This window comes from Jaculus jaculus, chromosome 1 (assembly GCF_020740685.1).
Source record: "Jaculus jaculus isolate mJacJac1 chromosome 1, mJacJac1.mat.Y.cur, whole genome shotgun sequence".
NCBI lineage: Eukaryota > Metazoa > Chordata > Mammalia > Rodentia > Dipodidae > Jaculus > Jaculus jaculus.
The window spans coordinates 299,369,777-299,386,328 of NC_059102.1; the positions used below are offsets into that span (position 1 = coordinate 299,369,777).

General features: G+C 37.6%; 1 protein-coding gene across 5 annotated transcripts in view; it reads right to left on the reverse strand.

Annotated features, from left to right (window-relative positions):
* The window catches only part of Rasal2 (RAS protein activator like 2), a 328,009-nt gene that overhangs the window by 97,126 nt on the left and 214,331 nt on the right, over nt 1-16,552 (reverse strand). Inside the window, exon 1 of one of the 5 annotated variants that reach the window (XM_045142448.1) lies at nt 11,561-11,985. The exons of the other annotated variants lie outside the window; for them this stretch is intronic. Coding sequence (XP_044998383.1) covers nt 11,561-11,666 — 106 coding nt within the window. The 5' untranslated portion in view covers nt 11,667-11,985. Of the gene's footprint in view, nt 1-11,560; nt 11,986-16,552 lie in introns of those variants that run through there. 5 annotated transcript variants of the gene reach the window in all.

Genomic DNA, 16,552 nt, shown 5'->3' on the forward strand with positions numbered 1-16,552 from the left:
ATGAATGTGTTATTAATGAATGAGATAAGCAAATAACAACTTTTCATGCTGTGAATTCTAAATTAGGGGGATTCTTCTCCCATAGGAGGCACTGATGACATTTAAGAAATAGAATAGGGAGGATGGAATAGTAGGAAATGAGTTTGGAACACTTCAGCAGAGAGAGGCCTTACATAGTAATAAATGGTGAAATATGAACAAAAAAAATCCTTTCACAAAAATGAAGTTTCATTTTTTTGTTGGATGACTCAATGGATGTTTAAAAACAGAGTAGTAAGACTAGTGAAAATGAGAAGCAGAGAGTAAGTTCATCTTCTGTATTTATACATTTGATAACATCACAGCACCGTGGTATTTACTAGACTTAATCCATCATTTTCAGTAGATTGTATGCCATGTTTACTGCTTTAATGAATTTTGTTTTGTAATTTTTATCTTAGAGAGCGAGAGAGACAGAAAGAGATAGAGATAGAGATAGAGACAGAGACAAAGACAAAGACAGAGAGAGAGAGAGAGAGAGAGAGAGAGAGAGAGAGAGAGAGAGAGAATTGGTTCACCAGGGCCTCAGCCACTGCAATCAAACCCCAGACACTTGCGCCACCTAGTGGACATGTGTGACCTTGTGCTTGATTCGCCTTTCTGCTTACAGGTAACATGGGATGTAGTGAGTAGAACATGGGTCCTTAGGCTTCATAGGAAAGTGCCTTCACCACTAAGCCATCTCTCCAGCATGTCTACTGCTTTAAAACCTAAGCACCAATAATCACCAGCTGCTCTGACATACAAAACCCCAGAGTCACTTTCATTCATGCAATCTTGTATCACTTAAACTGCAATACTTCACTCAAACAAGAGTCCAAACGATGCCCTAGACATACCAGTATGTAAAAATCAATGCAAAACACAGAAATAATGTGAATTCTCAAAGCATAAAGCTACCCTGTCTGTCTTTTCCTTGCTTCATTTAATTTATTCATTATATTTATGTGTGTATGTGTGTGTGTGTGTGTGTGTGTGTGAGAGAGAGAGAGAGATATGCATGTGTAGATGTGTGCAGAGAGCAGAGAAGGATGCTGGGCATCTCTATCACTCCTCTGTTTTATTTCCTTCTGCAGTTTCTTACTGAACCTGGAACTTGTCACTTTCCAATTAGACTGGCTTACCAGGGAGTCCGCAGCAATCCTCCTGGCTCTGCTCTACTCAGTTTTAGGATGATAGGCATGTATGGCTACACCCAGTTTTGACGTGTGTACTGTGGATCAAACTCAAGTGCTTATGCTTGAGCAGCAAGCATTCTTAGTTACTGTGATATCTCCCCAGTCCTTCATTATCATTGCTTTAAAAATATTTATTCTCATTAATATAACAGGAAAACAAATTTTGTGCCTTGTTAGAGCACCCCAGAACACCATTCAAAAGTATTCCATTTCATCAAGTTAGGGCTTCATGTACTAGAGATGATAAAGAATAGTTCTATGGTAAATAACACTTTCAATCAAAAAGGCCAAATGAGAAAATACATCATGGATGTCTGGTAATATCTTAAGTTTCAAATACAAAATCTCTATATATCTGGTCTTAGTGACAACTAGGCATCTTGACAGTGATGACAAAAGCATAATGATGTTGTCACTCCAAAAAATTAATTTTACACCTTATGTGCTAAGTGTTTTTTTATATGAGCTACCATTTTAATCCACACAACACATTACAATTACCATCCCTGTTGTATAGACATGAAAACAGGATTTACCTGCCCATGTCCACTCAGCAGGCGAGAGGGAGAATCAGGATTAGAAGCCACAGTCTGGATTTAGAGCTTGAGCTTTTATCACCATGCACATTATTGTGTTTAACAGAATGGACTATAATGAGAAAAGTGCGTAATAATGGAACTATTTTTATTTTTCCTAAAAATAACTCAAAACACACTTTTTAAATTTATTTATTTATTTTTATTTATTTATTTGAGAACAACAGACAGAGGGAAAGAGAATGGGTGTGCCAGGGCTTTTAGCCACTGCAAACGAACTCCAGACGCGTGCGCCCCCTTGTGCATCTGGCTAACGTGGGTCCTGGTGAATAGAGCCTTGAACCGGGGTCCTTAGGCTTCTCAGGCAAGCACCTAACCACTAACCCATCTCTCCAGCCCCAAACACACTTTTTTTTTTTTTAAATTTAGAAAGAACTAATATGTACAATTTGGGGTGGTGTTACCACAAACATCTTGTCAAGAAAAACTCAATCCTAGAATGCTGATGCTGATAAGAATATCCTAGCCATAAAACACAGAAGGGCAAAGCAATGCTGTAAATACGAAGAAAGGTTACTTAAAAACCAACGGCAACATCTGAGAAAAGCCTAAGTGAAGCAGGAAGTAAACTATAAAGAATATTTAGTACTGAGGTTGGGGAGAAGGCTCTGTCAGTGAAGTTCTTGCCTTGTAAGCATGAGAATCCAAGTTTGGATCCCTTGCATTCATATAAAGCAAGATGTAGCATGAGTCTATAGTTGCAATGCTGGGGAGGAGACAAGACTATCCCTAGGCCTGCTGACCAGCAAGCCTAGCCCAATCCGTGAGCTCCAGGCTTAATGAAAGATGCTGTCTCAAGAAATAAGGAAGCGTGATTGAGGAAGACATCTAATGTTGACCTCTGGCTTCCACCCATATGTGTAGACACACATACAAATATTCGTACACAGACTCATGTACATCACACATTTACACATGCAAAAAAGTATACCTCTGATTCCTTAAAAGTTTTTGAAAAAAGTCTTCCAAAATATAGCATGTCCTTCAAAAGTCCTAAAAAAAAACCCTTTCAATATGTGAAATCACTACTTTCACATTCTAGAGACAAACACAAATGAAAAGCAGCAAGATCTTAGGCACTGTAAAGAATAATCTCCAAATAACTAACCAAATATTGTTCAGCCCATGTCAACCTAATTAATTAAGATTTTTCTAATCTCTGAGCTTAATTTTGGTGGTTATATTTATCTCTAACTCTGAAAATATTAACTCCTCAGATTTCTACAGACAGGTCCTAAAACATTTATTTTGAATTCTTCCTTGTTCATATCCCCTCGCCCAGGCTGGCAGAGAATTTATATAATCCTTCTGCCTCAGTGCTGGGATCACAGGCAAGTTTGCTTATCTTACTATTTTCCAGAACTGATGTAATGATATTTTCTTCCTATCAATATGCTTTGTAATAATGATTCTCTGGTGTCCAACCCCTACCCCACAAAACTGGGTTTACAGGTGTACATGGCTATGCCCAGCTATTTATTAGGTGCTGAGGATAGAACTCAATGTGAATCTGGCCCTCTAAGGCCCTCATGCTTGCATGGCAAGTACTCTTTATGCTATCTCCCCAACCCCCTTTTAATCTTTGCATGTAGACTATGGTAGGGACCTCCTAATTTTCTGGATCAACGTCATCTTTCTCTACTTACCACTACCTTGCACACAATTATCAGATTAATATTAATAAAATACTGCATTCTTGATGGACTTCTTTTAGACAATCAGGCATTAACTCCCCCCCACCAAAAAAAATCCAGTAACAACCCTCTCATTTCCACCCCCACAAAGAAACATTTGACCCTACCTTACCTATTTGCTCTTTTTTTGCCAGTTGTTCTCAAAAACTTGTCTCGCTGGGATGATCTCTGCAAATATTCACTCTCTGGTACCTGTCTTTGCTAGTGTTCCACTTATTTGCAAGATCTTAGATAGCCTTCAAATCAGCACTTCCATAAAATCAGGCCTAATTACTTCATATTTCTTTGATTTTCAGTTAAATATGTTTGTGAAAATTTGCATTAGTACACTACATTTTCTTCATGTTGGTATACATATCTATTGCTACCTTACTGGCTTATGTTAATGTTCCTGCAATTGAGAGCTAAACTCCCAAGATTTCTGCAGTAGTCTGATCTAAATTTCACACAAAACAAATTTTAATGAACTTAGCTAAGTTTAAGTATTTCTCACATATTTTCATAAACCATTTTCATTCATCTTTGTTTTTCTGCAGACATAGTAAACCAAAATGAAAGATAATAACTTTAAATAACTAAAAATAATCAAACATATTCAGCCTGGTACCTTCTCTACCCTGTTGAACAAAAATGTGTATTTATAATTATAAGTCTATTAGGTTGAAGCATACAAAAATGTCATTTTTGTAGGAGAAGTTTTTCAGCATTCCATAAGTTCAACTTCATTAGGAATTAATTAATTTTTTTAATTCCAACATGGAATTAAATCCAACCATCTGTATAAGAAGCATTTACCCTCATGTTTATGGACATAAATCATCAGCTATAACTAAGAAAATAAGCTTCACAGGGGGTTAGGTATAGAAGTTTTAAGGACTTGACATCATTCTGTAAAGTTTACAAATTCTTTTACTGAGAAATACACTTAAATAGAGATGAATCATATTTATTTTGATAGTTTCCTATTCATTTTTCATTTTCTTTAGATATCTGCCCAGCTTATTTCTTTTGGATTCATAATTGGAGATGCCACCAGGAAACTTTTTGGAAGAACATCTTCTGTTCTCTATTTTTGTCTGTTCTAAGGAGACCCTCTAAAGTAGAGGAAGTTATAAAAAGTCCAAGGGAACTATGGTCACCTGTGAGGCTCAATATGGGTTCAACTGCCATGCTTAATTATTATAGTTCTTAAGTTTTGCTTTAAAATTTAGGTATCAGGATGCCAGTATATTCATTTGCTATGCAAAACAGTGTTAGCATTGTGTTATTTAGCATTCGTTCTTTTTCTATAAGTCTATCTGAGAAGTCATGGCATATGTGTGGAAGTCAGAGGACAATGTCAGGTGGGTATAACTCCTTGCCTTCCACCTTGTTTGAGGTACAGTCTCCCATTGTTCACTGCTATGTTCACCAGGCTAACTAGTCCTAAGCTTCTGGGTGATTCTACTGTCTGCACTTGGAATATCACTATAGGCAGACTGGGATTGACAGAAGCCTATTATATACCATCTAGCTTTATGTGGGTTTTGAGGATCCAAACTCAAGTACTCATTCCTGGCATGGTGCATTGAGCCATGTCCCCAGCCTAAGAGTGATTTTAATTACTAATTTCTAACTTAGTTCAGTTGTTAGTGGAGAATGCAATTTACATGACTAAAATTTGCTGAGATTTGTCTTATAATTAATTCTATATGTCTGAAAAAACTATTTAATGTAGTCAGGCATCTATTACAAGTCTCTCAACTAAAGATTACTGTGTTTTAAATAAAATGATATTTTTTTATTTGCAAGGAAAGAAAGGTAAAGAGAGCAAGAGAATGGGCATGACAGGATCTCTTACCACTGCAAATGAACTCCAGACGCATGGGCCACTGGACATCACTGGAGAATTGAAACCAGGACATCAGGCTTTGCCAAGTAAGTGCTTTAAGCACTAAAGCCATCTCTCCAGCCCTTACTGTGATTTTAGAACTGCATCTTTTAAATCTTTACTAATTACTATAGATAGAATTATAGAATTATTACTGCATATGTTTGCTAATTTTTGCTATATAATATTTGAGGTATTACTGGGTACATGTATCTTCCTGATGATCATTACCCTTGACCATCATTTCAGGAATTCCACTACTTCTAGTAATGTCTTTTGACAATCCCATTTATCTCACTTTCATGACTACCTCAGTTCTCTTTCAATTAGTATTTGATGTCATTTCCTAAACAATTACTTTCAAGTTATATTTAGGTATCTCTTACTAATACATGGAAAACAAATGACCAGTCTAACAGTCTTTACTTTCTAAAAATTTTGGTGCATGAATGTGTGTGTAGAGTATATGTGGCATGTGATGTGTCTGTAGTATGCAGATGTGTGTGCCCTATGTGTTGTATGTGTGCAGAGGCCTGAGAAAGTTGAGCTACTTCCTCTTTTTGTTCATCTGCCTGTTTCCTTGAAACAGTCTCTCACTCAACCCAGGCCTATAATTTTTGCCAGTCAGTCAGTAAGCCCCAGTGAATCTCTGGACTCTGCCCCCTGCAGGACTGGGTTTACAGACATTATAGTCACTCCTACCCATTTACATGAGTGCTGAAGATTCAAACTCAGGTGGTCTCAGGCCCTCATGCTTGCTTGTGAAACAAGCACTCTTAATGCTGAGCCATCTCCCTAGCTCCTTTTATTTTTAAAGTTCATTTTTTTTGTCTTTGCATAGCTATTTATTTATTTTGTGTGTGGTGTGTGCATGTATACTGAATGCATGTGGAGGACAAAGGCTAATGTTGGATGTCTTCCTCTGCTGATCACTAGGCCCTTCTTTTTTTTTGTTTTTTGTTTTTTGAAGTAGGGTCTCACTCTGGCCCAGGCTAACCTAGAATTCACTATGTAGTCTCAGGGTGGCCTCAAACTCACAGTGATCCTCCTATCTCTGCCTCCCAAGTGCTGGGATTAAAGGCGTGTGCCACCACACCTAGCTTTTTCAATCCCATTCTTCTAAAATGTTCTCTTACTGAATGCAAATTGCTAACCAACAAGCTCCGGTGATCTACCAGTGTCTGCCTCCCCAGTGCTAGGAGCACAGGTGCATGCCATCATGCCTGCTACCTACTGGTTACTAGAGACATAAACCCAGGTGGCCCTGTTTGCACAGTAAGCATTTTATTGAACCTTATCCTCAGTCTCTGATCTTTACTGTTTAACACTTTGTTATATTTATATACTTATCATCTTACAGTGTTTTCTATTTACTTAACTTTTTTCAGTGATTTTCTGCTTTTACTCAGATTGGTCAGGTTAAAACATGTTTATTTTTTCTTTTAAGCTTTTGCTATTAGGTGTTCTACTTATTTGTCTGTATATTTTGAGATAATCTCACTCTGTAGTCCAGGCTGGCCTGGACAATTAACTGTGTAGCCCAGACTGGTCTCTAAGTCATATAATCCTGTTGCCTCAGCCTCCCAAGTATTAGAATAATAGGCATGAACAATCACAGCCAGCCCTCTGCCTAAAGCCTAAATCTTATCATGATTTCTACCCTCTTCAAGAATTTAACAATCTTAAAATGTTTCAGTTCCAATTATCTGATTAGCTCTTTCTTTTTTTATAAATTTTTATTTATTTATTTGAAAGAGGGAGGGAGGGAGGGAGGGAAGGGGAGAGAGGTAGGGAGAGAGAGACAAAGAGACAGAGAGAATGGGCATGTCAGGGCTTCCAGCCCACTGCAAACAAACTCCAGATGCATGTGCCACCTTGTGCATCTGGCTTATGTGGGTCCTAGGGAATGGAACTGAGGTCCTTTGGCTTTGCAGACAAGCGCCTTAACCACTAAGCCATCTCTCCAGCCCTGCTCTTTCTTATCTAACTATTATTGTACATTATTTTCATTTTACCTTATCAGGCACTTTGTGTATCCGGCTATAGGTGGTTACTGAGGAATTAAGCCTGGACCAACAGACATTGTAAGGAAGCACCTTTAACCACTGAGCCATTGCCCAGGTCCCACTTGCAGATGTTCTTAATTATTTTTTTTCTTCCTAAATGAATGGCTTCCAAATCATGATTTTTACCTGTTTCTGTCTAGGTGTGCAGTACTCATTTCACACTCAATGCATTTAAACAGAATTCTCCATCTTCCCACAAAAACTAGCTGTGTCCCTCAACTTCTCAATTTCTGTTAATAGCACCACTATCCTTTCAAGTTCAAAACATGCCTCAAATTCACTTTATCCTTTTATCATCAATTCTGCTGACAAATCCTTTGTAATCTCTTCATCTTTTAATCTGTTTTTAACCTTAGCTCTGCAAACATTCACCTGTGCTTAAAGTATTCTAAGCAGTGGAAAGACAGGAGATTGAGCCTTCTTTCTAGAGACAGTCATACTCTTTTTTCTTTTTTTTTTTGTAGGTAGGGTATCTCTCTACTCCAGGCCCTCTACTCCATGCTGACCTAGAACTCATTCCATAGCACAGGCTGGTCTGGAACTCATGGTAATCTTCATAATTCAGATTCAATCTAGTTTTAATGGTAAATAAACAAAACACTAATTATAATACACAGGGCTAAGTGTTAGTCAGGTACACACACTTCATACCTGGCTTGCTGTAATAGCTTTTAAACTGGTCCAACTAATTTAGTGTTTTCCTCTAATATACTACTTTTACAACTTTGTCTTCCTAAAAACTATTTTGAGCTGGGCATGGTACACATGCCTATATTCCCAGCACTTGGGAGGTGGAGGCAGGTGGATCTAAAAATTCAAAGCTAGAATATGCTATATAAGATTCTATCTCAAAAAATTCAAAGTGCCAGGCATGGTGGCTACCATGAGTTCTAGGCCATGCTGATATTACAGAGTGAATTGCAGGTCAGCCTAGTCTAAAGTGAGACCCTATCTCAAAATACCTTGAGAAAACAAAACAAAAAACCCAAACCAATATATATAACATATTTTTCTTGCCCATGAATCTTTAAGTCTTCCTTATGACTTTCAGGATAAAACAGTCACTCATTAGCCTATCATGAGAGGTTTTACAGTGAACCCCAACCACCATTTAAATGCTATCTTCATTGCATCTTTACAAGAAAACTCCGTTCTTTTCAAGTCAGTTTACCCACAGGACCCAAAAATAATTTAATATTCCTCAACATAGCTTTCATAGATGGAAGTAAAACATTTTCATAAAAATCTGATTGATCCTTTGGAGATTCACACTAAATCTTATCTTGGTAAGGTAGTTGTCAATGTTCATAATGAGAAATGAGGTCTCTTCTCTTCAAACTCCCAAAGCAATTTTCACCTGAATAGATACTTTCACAACTAAGTACTGTATAATTTTATTTGGTTCATTGTTGTGTTATTATTTAATTGTTCTTACTTAACTTGTTCATAGTTCGTTTTCTCCCTGTCCAAAACTCCTTACTCCTCAAATAGCTTTTTATTTGTTTCTCTCTTTATTTTAAATGTTTATTTGAGAGTGAGCAAGAGAGAAAGAGAGTGTGTATGCACTTGAGTTTCCTGCTGCTACAAATAAACTTCAGACACATGTTCTTTAAGTATGGATTTAAGTATGTAATGGGGAATCCAATCTAGGCTCTCAGGCCTTGCAAGCAAGTGCCTTTAGCCACTGAGCTCTCTCTCCGGCCCTCTTATATGTCTACATTTTTTTTCTTGGCATCTTCATTGGGCACAGTATGTTTTCTCTAATGGTATCCATATTCACAAATGACTTATCAAAAGGATTTTGTGTTCAATTAAAAGCCATTGCAAGCTATACCTGAGACCTTTACTCAGTTAATTTTTGGAGGAGATTCATAAATTCTTTGTGCTCCACAAATGGAGGTGTTTGCTATCAATAGTGACAGCAATAGTCCTAAAGACAAGACTTGCTAGCTGGGTGTGGTGGCTCACACTTATAACCTCAGAATTTGGGAGGCTGAGGCAGGAGAACTGCTATGAATTTGAGACCAGCCTGGGTTACACAATGAGTTCCAGACCAAAGTAGGACCCTATTGCAAACACATCAACAAACAGATCCAACCAGTCAAACAAAACCAAAAAGTACTGCCACCAGGAAGCATGGGATACATGGCTGTCTATTCAATAAGATTTTTTTTTAAATTTTTTTTGGTTTATTTTTATTTATTTAATTTAGAGTGACAGACAGAGAAAGAGGCAGAGACAGAGAGAGAGAGAATGGGCCACGCCAGGGCTTCCAGCCACTGCATACGAATTCCAGATGCGTGCGCCCCTTGTGCATCTGGCTAACGTGGGTCCTGGGGAATCGAGCCTCGAACCGGGATCCTTAGGCTTCACAGGCAAGCGCTTAACTGCTAAGCCATCTCTCCAGCCCTTCAATAAGATTTTTATAGCATTCAAGAAGAACAGTGACTCTAGGTTATGTCTTATCTATTACACATGCTAAGGTTTCCTTTTATCAAGTAGAAAATTTAGAATTGACCAGTCAAGTCAATGTAACGATCTACAGAAATTTGCATCTGCCTCCTAAGCAAGTTCTAATTGCTTTGTCTTTATTACCTCCATTTGTGGACAAATAAGAATTACAGGAAAATTATTCCTTAATCAGAGCACAGGAACAGAGAAGGGCAGGGGGAACCACTGTAATGGTTTTGTTGTTACTTTTGTTTTTTAATTTTCTCACCTCATCTCTACTGATTTGACCAGATTCTTTTTAGACACAGTTATCAAGAAATGGGGAGAAGAGGAGAGAACAGGTATTGTGGGGCGGGGAGGGGGAAATGACCAAGAGAGACTGAGAATCCTGGAAGCTTGATAATTAGAATTCATAAACGTACTGAACAGCAAGGAAAAGATGTATAATGATGATGCTGCTTTATTTTCCAGTGACAGTGCAGGGTCCAAGTTGTTAGTTTTATTGAGGGACTTTGTATTTACTTTCTTTTACTTATGCTTCCCTGTGTGTGTGGAGGTACTAGGGAGGGCAATGGGAAACAAACAGAATGAGACTGACTCCAAAGAAACTACAACTTGGGTACAATTTTTTAAAATGTTCAACCAAAGCCCAACATAAATGAGGCTATGTGAAACAAATTAAGAGTAAGATTAATATTTAAAGATACCTTCTCTTATACTGAGTATAGAACTGGAAAAGACTATATTAAGATGACCCCCTACATATCAAGTATAGGAAAAAGAAATCACTTATAGAATGGTAAGCTTCAAAACAGAATTAAACAAAGCAAAGCCAAAGAAACTTGTGTGAACTATAAGACCTGTTCAGATATTTCAAATCATAGAATTATCTTCTAGACTGGCAGAAACCTATGGATCTTAAAGAATATCCGTAAGGAATTAAATATCACAATATTTTGTACATTTATAATAATGGCATACTTATATTTAGGCAAACACTTTGAGACAAATAAAATTTTCTAAAACTGACAACTGTGAAGGCAGTCACTAATAAATAGACATGTTTATTGTAGAAGTATGAAGCTTTCCTTATCACATTAATGATATGACTGGATTTATAAACTAACTTTCCTAGTTATTTATTGTATCTACAACTCCATGATGAACAATTGCCACATAGAAATTCATTAAAAAGCATCTGTAAACACAAAGTTAATGCAATGGTTGGCACATGTGTCCTATTTTTTACATCCAGGACCATTACAAAGATCTTATACCTTGCATAAAAGCTACTTCTTGGTTGTTCATGCAAACAAAGCCTCCCCCTCATTCTATTGAGAAAAGAATAAAACATGCATATATTTTGGCTAGTAGAAGTTATCTAGACAGAATGAACAACTGGCCAGATTATATTGTGTGCTTTGTATGGAGCCAGCACTCTTTGTTAAAGCAAAGCAAACTGTCTCTTACTTCTCCTAGCCAGTGCTGACAGCACTATTTTTATAGATATAATCAAAACTCAAAAAGCAAACAACTACATTTTTCTTAATCTTCCTTTCCCTTTTAAAAACACAAAGGCAGATTCAGAAAATTTGGGGTATTATTCCCCAAAGTAAGAAAAGTTTGGACAACAAAGGGTTAAAAGAACAAGAAAGCCCTACCGTACCCAGAAATGACAGAAGGCTCTTCTCCTCTTCGGTGCTACTATCCAACCACTCCGCCACATCACCGGGGGAAAGGAGACTCATTCTCCAGCCAGAAAACTTTTCCATACAGAGCACAATTATTGAATGATAAAGTGGGGGGGAAAAGGATCCAGAAACTAAATTCTTTGGGGGTCCAACACTTAAATTGCTGGCTAAGCTATAATGATGAAAGAGAAAATGTGATCCTCCCTCTACTCTGAATTCTGTCTCTGTGACATCAATCTATAATACAACAGTGGGGGTGGGAGGATGAAGGAAACAGAGAGGGTTAAAAGAAGGTGGTAGGAGAGAAGGAAAAGAAATCTGTCCTCGGTCTCTTGGTGTTAAGCTTTAGACTAAAAGAGAACGTCAGAATAAAACTGAATAATGATTTGTGTTTAATGACAGAAGAAAGCACGGGGGGGGGGGGGAGTTAAAAAAAAATAAAGACATTTAAGAGGAAAAGAAACAGGGTTCTACACTGGAAGCTGCCGAGATAACCAGGCAGCACAATAGGTAATCCGTTAGGTAATGCATATCATCAAACAAAAACAAAGATAAAAGAAGGAACTCAGCAATTTGTTTTGTTCTGAGGAGAGGTTTTCAAATTTCCTTTCAGTCATCATAAGAACAACATCTCCCTAACCCTTTCCTGCTTCAGCTAATTTCCACAGCCTCCCAGCCCCCTTAGGAAGATTTCCTGTGAGCACAGGCAGGTTGATAAATCTGTGAATAGCAAGCTCTCATCTCTCCTTTTCTTCTCCTCCTCCATTCCTCCCCCCACCTCACATGGCGACTGCATTGATCGACAATAATGGAATCTGTAACAGACTGCCAACAGCAACATTAAGGATATTACAAGTCCACTTCATAAGAATTCGAGCTGGTGGTCGGAACTTAGGGGCAATTCTGGGTTTGTAGTCAATAGCTCTGTCTTTTTTTTTCCGAGAAAGAAAGGGCGTGTGTGTGTGTGTGTGTGTGTGTGTGTGTGTGTGTGTGTGTGTGTGTGTGTGTAGGCTGTAATCTGAAAGAAGTACAGAAGTAAAACTGTTGGGCTAAAGATTCAGAGATCCAGGAAAATAGCAAATGAGTATTCTTTACTCCCATTACATTACATTGTCATTGTGAAGGACTCAGACCTAGATGAATTTTATATGGTTTACATTACATGTTTACGTGGCTTAAGATTACTTCATACCTTATTAACAGGCAGAGAAAAATAAATGGGACAAAGATGTTCGGAGACCCATGATTCACTACGATTCCTGTTCTCTGGACACTGATTAGACTTGTTGCTACAATAAAACAATATTCTAGTAAAAATAATTTCCCCTGTATCAGCCAAATATTAACTGTTCCAAATAAGTAGTCTACCTTCAAATTCTCATTAAGAGTTACCATCTCTTTAATATATCTTGAATATACATCCTTTCCTTCATGTTTCCTTCAACTTTCTTGTTCATCTGCATTTTGGTTCACTTTGACCATAAGTTTGCTAAGAAATCAGAACTTGTTTTACATTGAGTTTTATAATCCTAATACCTCAAACTACAAGGGAACCCACTATTTGCGAAGTTTTAGCTGGCTGCTCTAAAAGTGTCAATAGCTTTAACACTGGCAGGAGACACGAGACTGAATACTTTAAGACTATTTTTTTCTGTGGTAGGATCTCACTCTAGCCCAGGCTGACCCTGCAATTCACTCTGTATTCTAAGGGTGGCCCCAAACTCATGATGATTGATCCTTATACCTCAAGTGCTGGGATTAAAGGTGTGCACCAACACACCCAGCTTAGGACTTATTTTCTTAAAAATTAACCATTCTGACAGATAGTTATTTGAAAGTAGTTATAGTAATATGTAATTGAGAAGACAAAATGTCAAAAGGTATTATAAATTATTAATATTTAAGGGTATTAACCTTATTTTTTAATTTAAAATATTTTATCTATTTTTGTAAGGAAAGAGAGAAAAAAAGGGAGAAGAGAAAGAATGGGTATGCCAGGGCCTCTAGCTAGCCACTGCAAATGAACTGCAGATACATGCACCACTTTGTACATCTAGTTTTACCTGAGTACCTGAGTACTGGGGAACCTAACCTGGGTCATTAGGATTTGCAGGAAAGCTCCTTAACCACTGAGCCATCTCTCCAGCCTAGGTACTAATTTTATTATGTAAAATAGCAATATAAAGTTTAAAACTAGGAGTAAAGTAGTATAAAATACATTTTATCAAAATTCACAGATTGGGATTGGGAAAATAGCTCAGTCAGTAAAGTGCTTGCTTTGAAATCATGAGGACAGAGTTCAATACACAGTACCATACCAAATGTGGTGGCACACACATGTAATCCATACCTGGGAAGGTGGAGAAAGGCAAATCCCTGGGCCTTGCTGGTCAGCCAATCTGGATTTAATTGGTGAACTCTAGGCTAATGAGACCTTGTCTCAAAAAGAGGTAGATGACATATCTGAGGAATAACACCTGAAGTTGACCTTTGGCCTCCACATGCACACAAATAAATACAAACACGATGTACACCTAATGTGCACATGTACACGGAGATACCACACAGTCCACAAGCTATGCCAGCTTAGCATCTAGCATGGATGAAGAGTCCTTGTGTAATATCAACATGATATACCAGTATATCTGGAGGTCCCAGACTATATATCACTGGCCTAGAGAACCACATTTAATCTTCTAAGTATGATGTTTGTGGTAGCTTGAATGGATGTCCCCCAGTAGATTCAGTACTTTATTAGAGCTTGTAACTCAGGTCTCCAGCCCTGGATGGAAGAGGTGTCACTGTGGGCAGACCCTGGGGTCCAGCTCTAAGGTGTTACTGGGGGCTGATCTGAATTCTAGCCTAAAGCTATACAGATGCTTTAACTCTGCCTGGAGTTCAGGTGTGTTTGCTTTGGGTGGTCCTTGCTTTTCTCTCTGTGTGGATCTATGTAAAGGGGATCAGCTTCTTTAGCCATTATTGAACTTTGCCCTGGCTCTGTAAGCTTCAATAAATCCCTTCCTCCATAACTGTGCCTGGTGTGGAAGTTCATGCCAGCAATATGAAGCTGACTATGACAATGTGGTTTCTGCTTTTTTCTTGGTAGGGACCCTAGCTCCTCTGCCTAGTTAATGCATGTGCCACTTAGGTGGCAGGAAAATTCATTTGTTTTGTTCATCTGTGTATTTCTACCTATTTGGTATATAGTAGGTGCTCAAAAATTTTTGATGAATGATGAGATGTTATTCTAACACACTCGTACATGCATGCGCGCACGCACACACACACACATACACACACACGCACGGCACACACATTTTTTTCAAACAAAAGCAAAGTGATACATTGAGATTCAGCCGAAATATCATCCTTCCAGGTCTTCTCTGATAGCTACCAAGCAGAGGTAATAGCTCTTTCACCCGTGCCTTGTTATTGTTCCTATTGCTTTATATTGTTTATATAGTGCTTTTGTCTCTTATGCCTCATGTTTTTAGAAAACAAAAACTGTTCTACTAATGAAAAAATGCCTAGCATATAGATGAAATAAATGTATACTAAAAGATTACAGTAAGTGAGTTTATAAATCCATGCAGCAAAGATAATTTAATACTAAGGAATCTCATATATTACTTATTTAAAGATCCATACCATTAGTTTTCACCTCAACAAACAAAACAATATTAAGTGGTTTATTTTACCAAAGAAAAAGATGTAGAGTCACAATGACCAGGACAATAATCCAACTCTACAAACCTTCCCTGTAAATTTAGTTGGTGAACAAGGCACCTAAGTAGAATTCTCTAACAATCAAAAGTTAGCATGAATTAGTCCCCCTTATATAAAACTTTCCTCAATAATAAAGCAATATGCAGTTCCCTATTCAATTACTTGATACTCATGATTTTATCTCAGCTGCCTAGACTTACATTTTTAGATTCATTCATTTAACAGTATTAGTGCTAATATATACCAAACACTATTTTAAGAACTGGAGCACATAAAGCTTTGAACAAGAATCAAAATTTTAACCCACAGGGAATTTAAAGTCTTTAGGTAATGTAGTAAACACTAACCAAGACTTAAAAAGTACATATATTATGTTACATGGTAAATAGTGCAAAATGAAGAGTAAAGCAGGGAGGGGGTAGAGGGAATAATGATGAGGTGCAAAATTTTAAAGAGGGCAGGTGAAAGGTTGAGTTGACAAAAGGAGTGAAGGTGCTGGGTCTTGGAAATTGGGAACAAAGTTGAAGAGTCAGTCATAAAATCAAGAAGCCATAAATCATAGCATCTAATGTAGAAGAAGGAAAAGATTAATATGAACTTTGTGGCATATGACCATTTATTTTATTCCTTTCTACCTATAGAAGATTTTGAAGTCTCTTTGTTTTCAAAAAGTATTAGCACAATACTTGGTATATACCTGTTACATGAACAAATAAATACAACTTTCCATGTCTGGCCAGGATATTTGACTTTAAAAACCTTTAATGAGGCTGTCTGAAAATTTTTTTCACTGCTAAATTTACAATGGAATGGATGTCTCTTTTTATCCACTATCTTAAGTGGTATCTTTAAGGCAATAGAACACATGTTTGGGGAAGAAAAATCCATTACCTGGTGGCTTTAGGGAAAAATATAATTTGGACATGTGATGTCTAATGAAAGTACATGGGCACAGGCAAAGGAAACAATTTAAAACATAAAAAGCAGTCTACAAATTGGGAGAAAATATTTGTGAATCAAAATCTGGTAAGGGGGGGCTGGGGAAATGGCTTAGTGGTTAAGGCATTTTCCTGCAAAGCCTTATGACCCCAGTTCGATTCCCCAGGACCCACATAAGCCAGATGCACAAGGGGGCACATGCACCTGGAGTTTGTTTGCAGTGGCTGGAGGCCCTGGCATGTCCATTCTCTCCTCTCTGCCTCTTCCTCTATCTCTCTCTTTCTCTCTCAAATAAATAAATA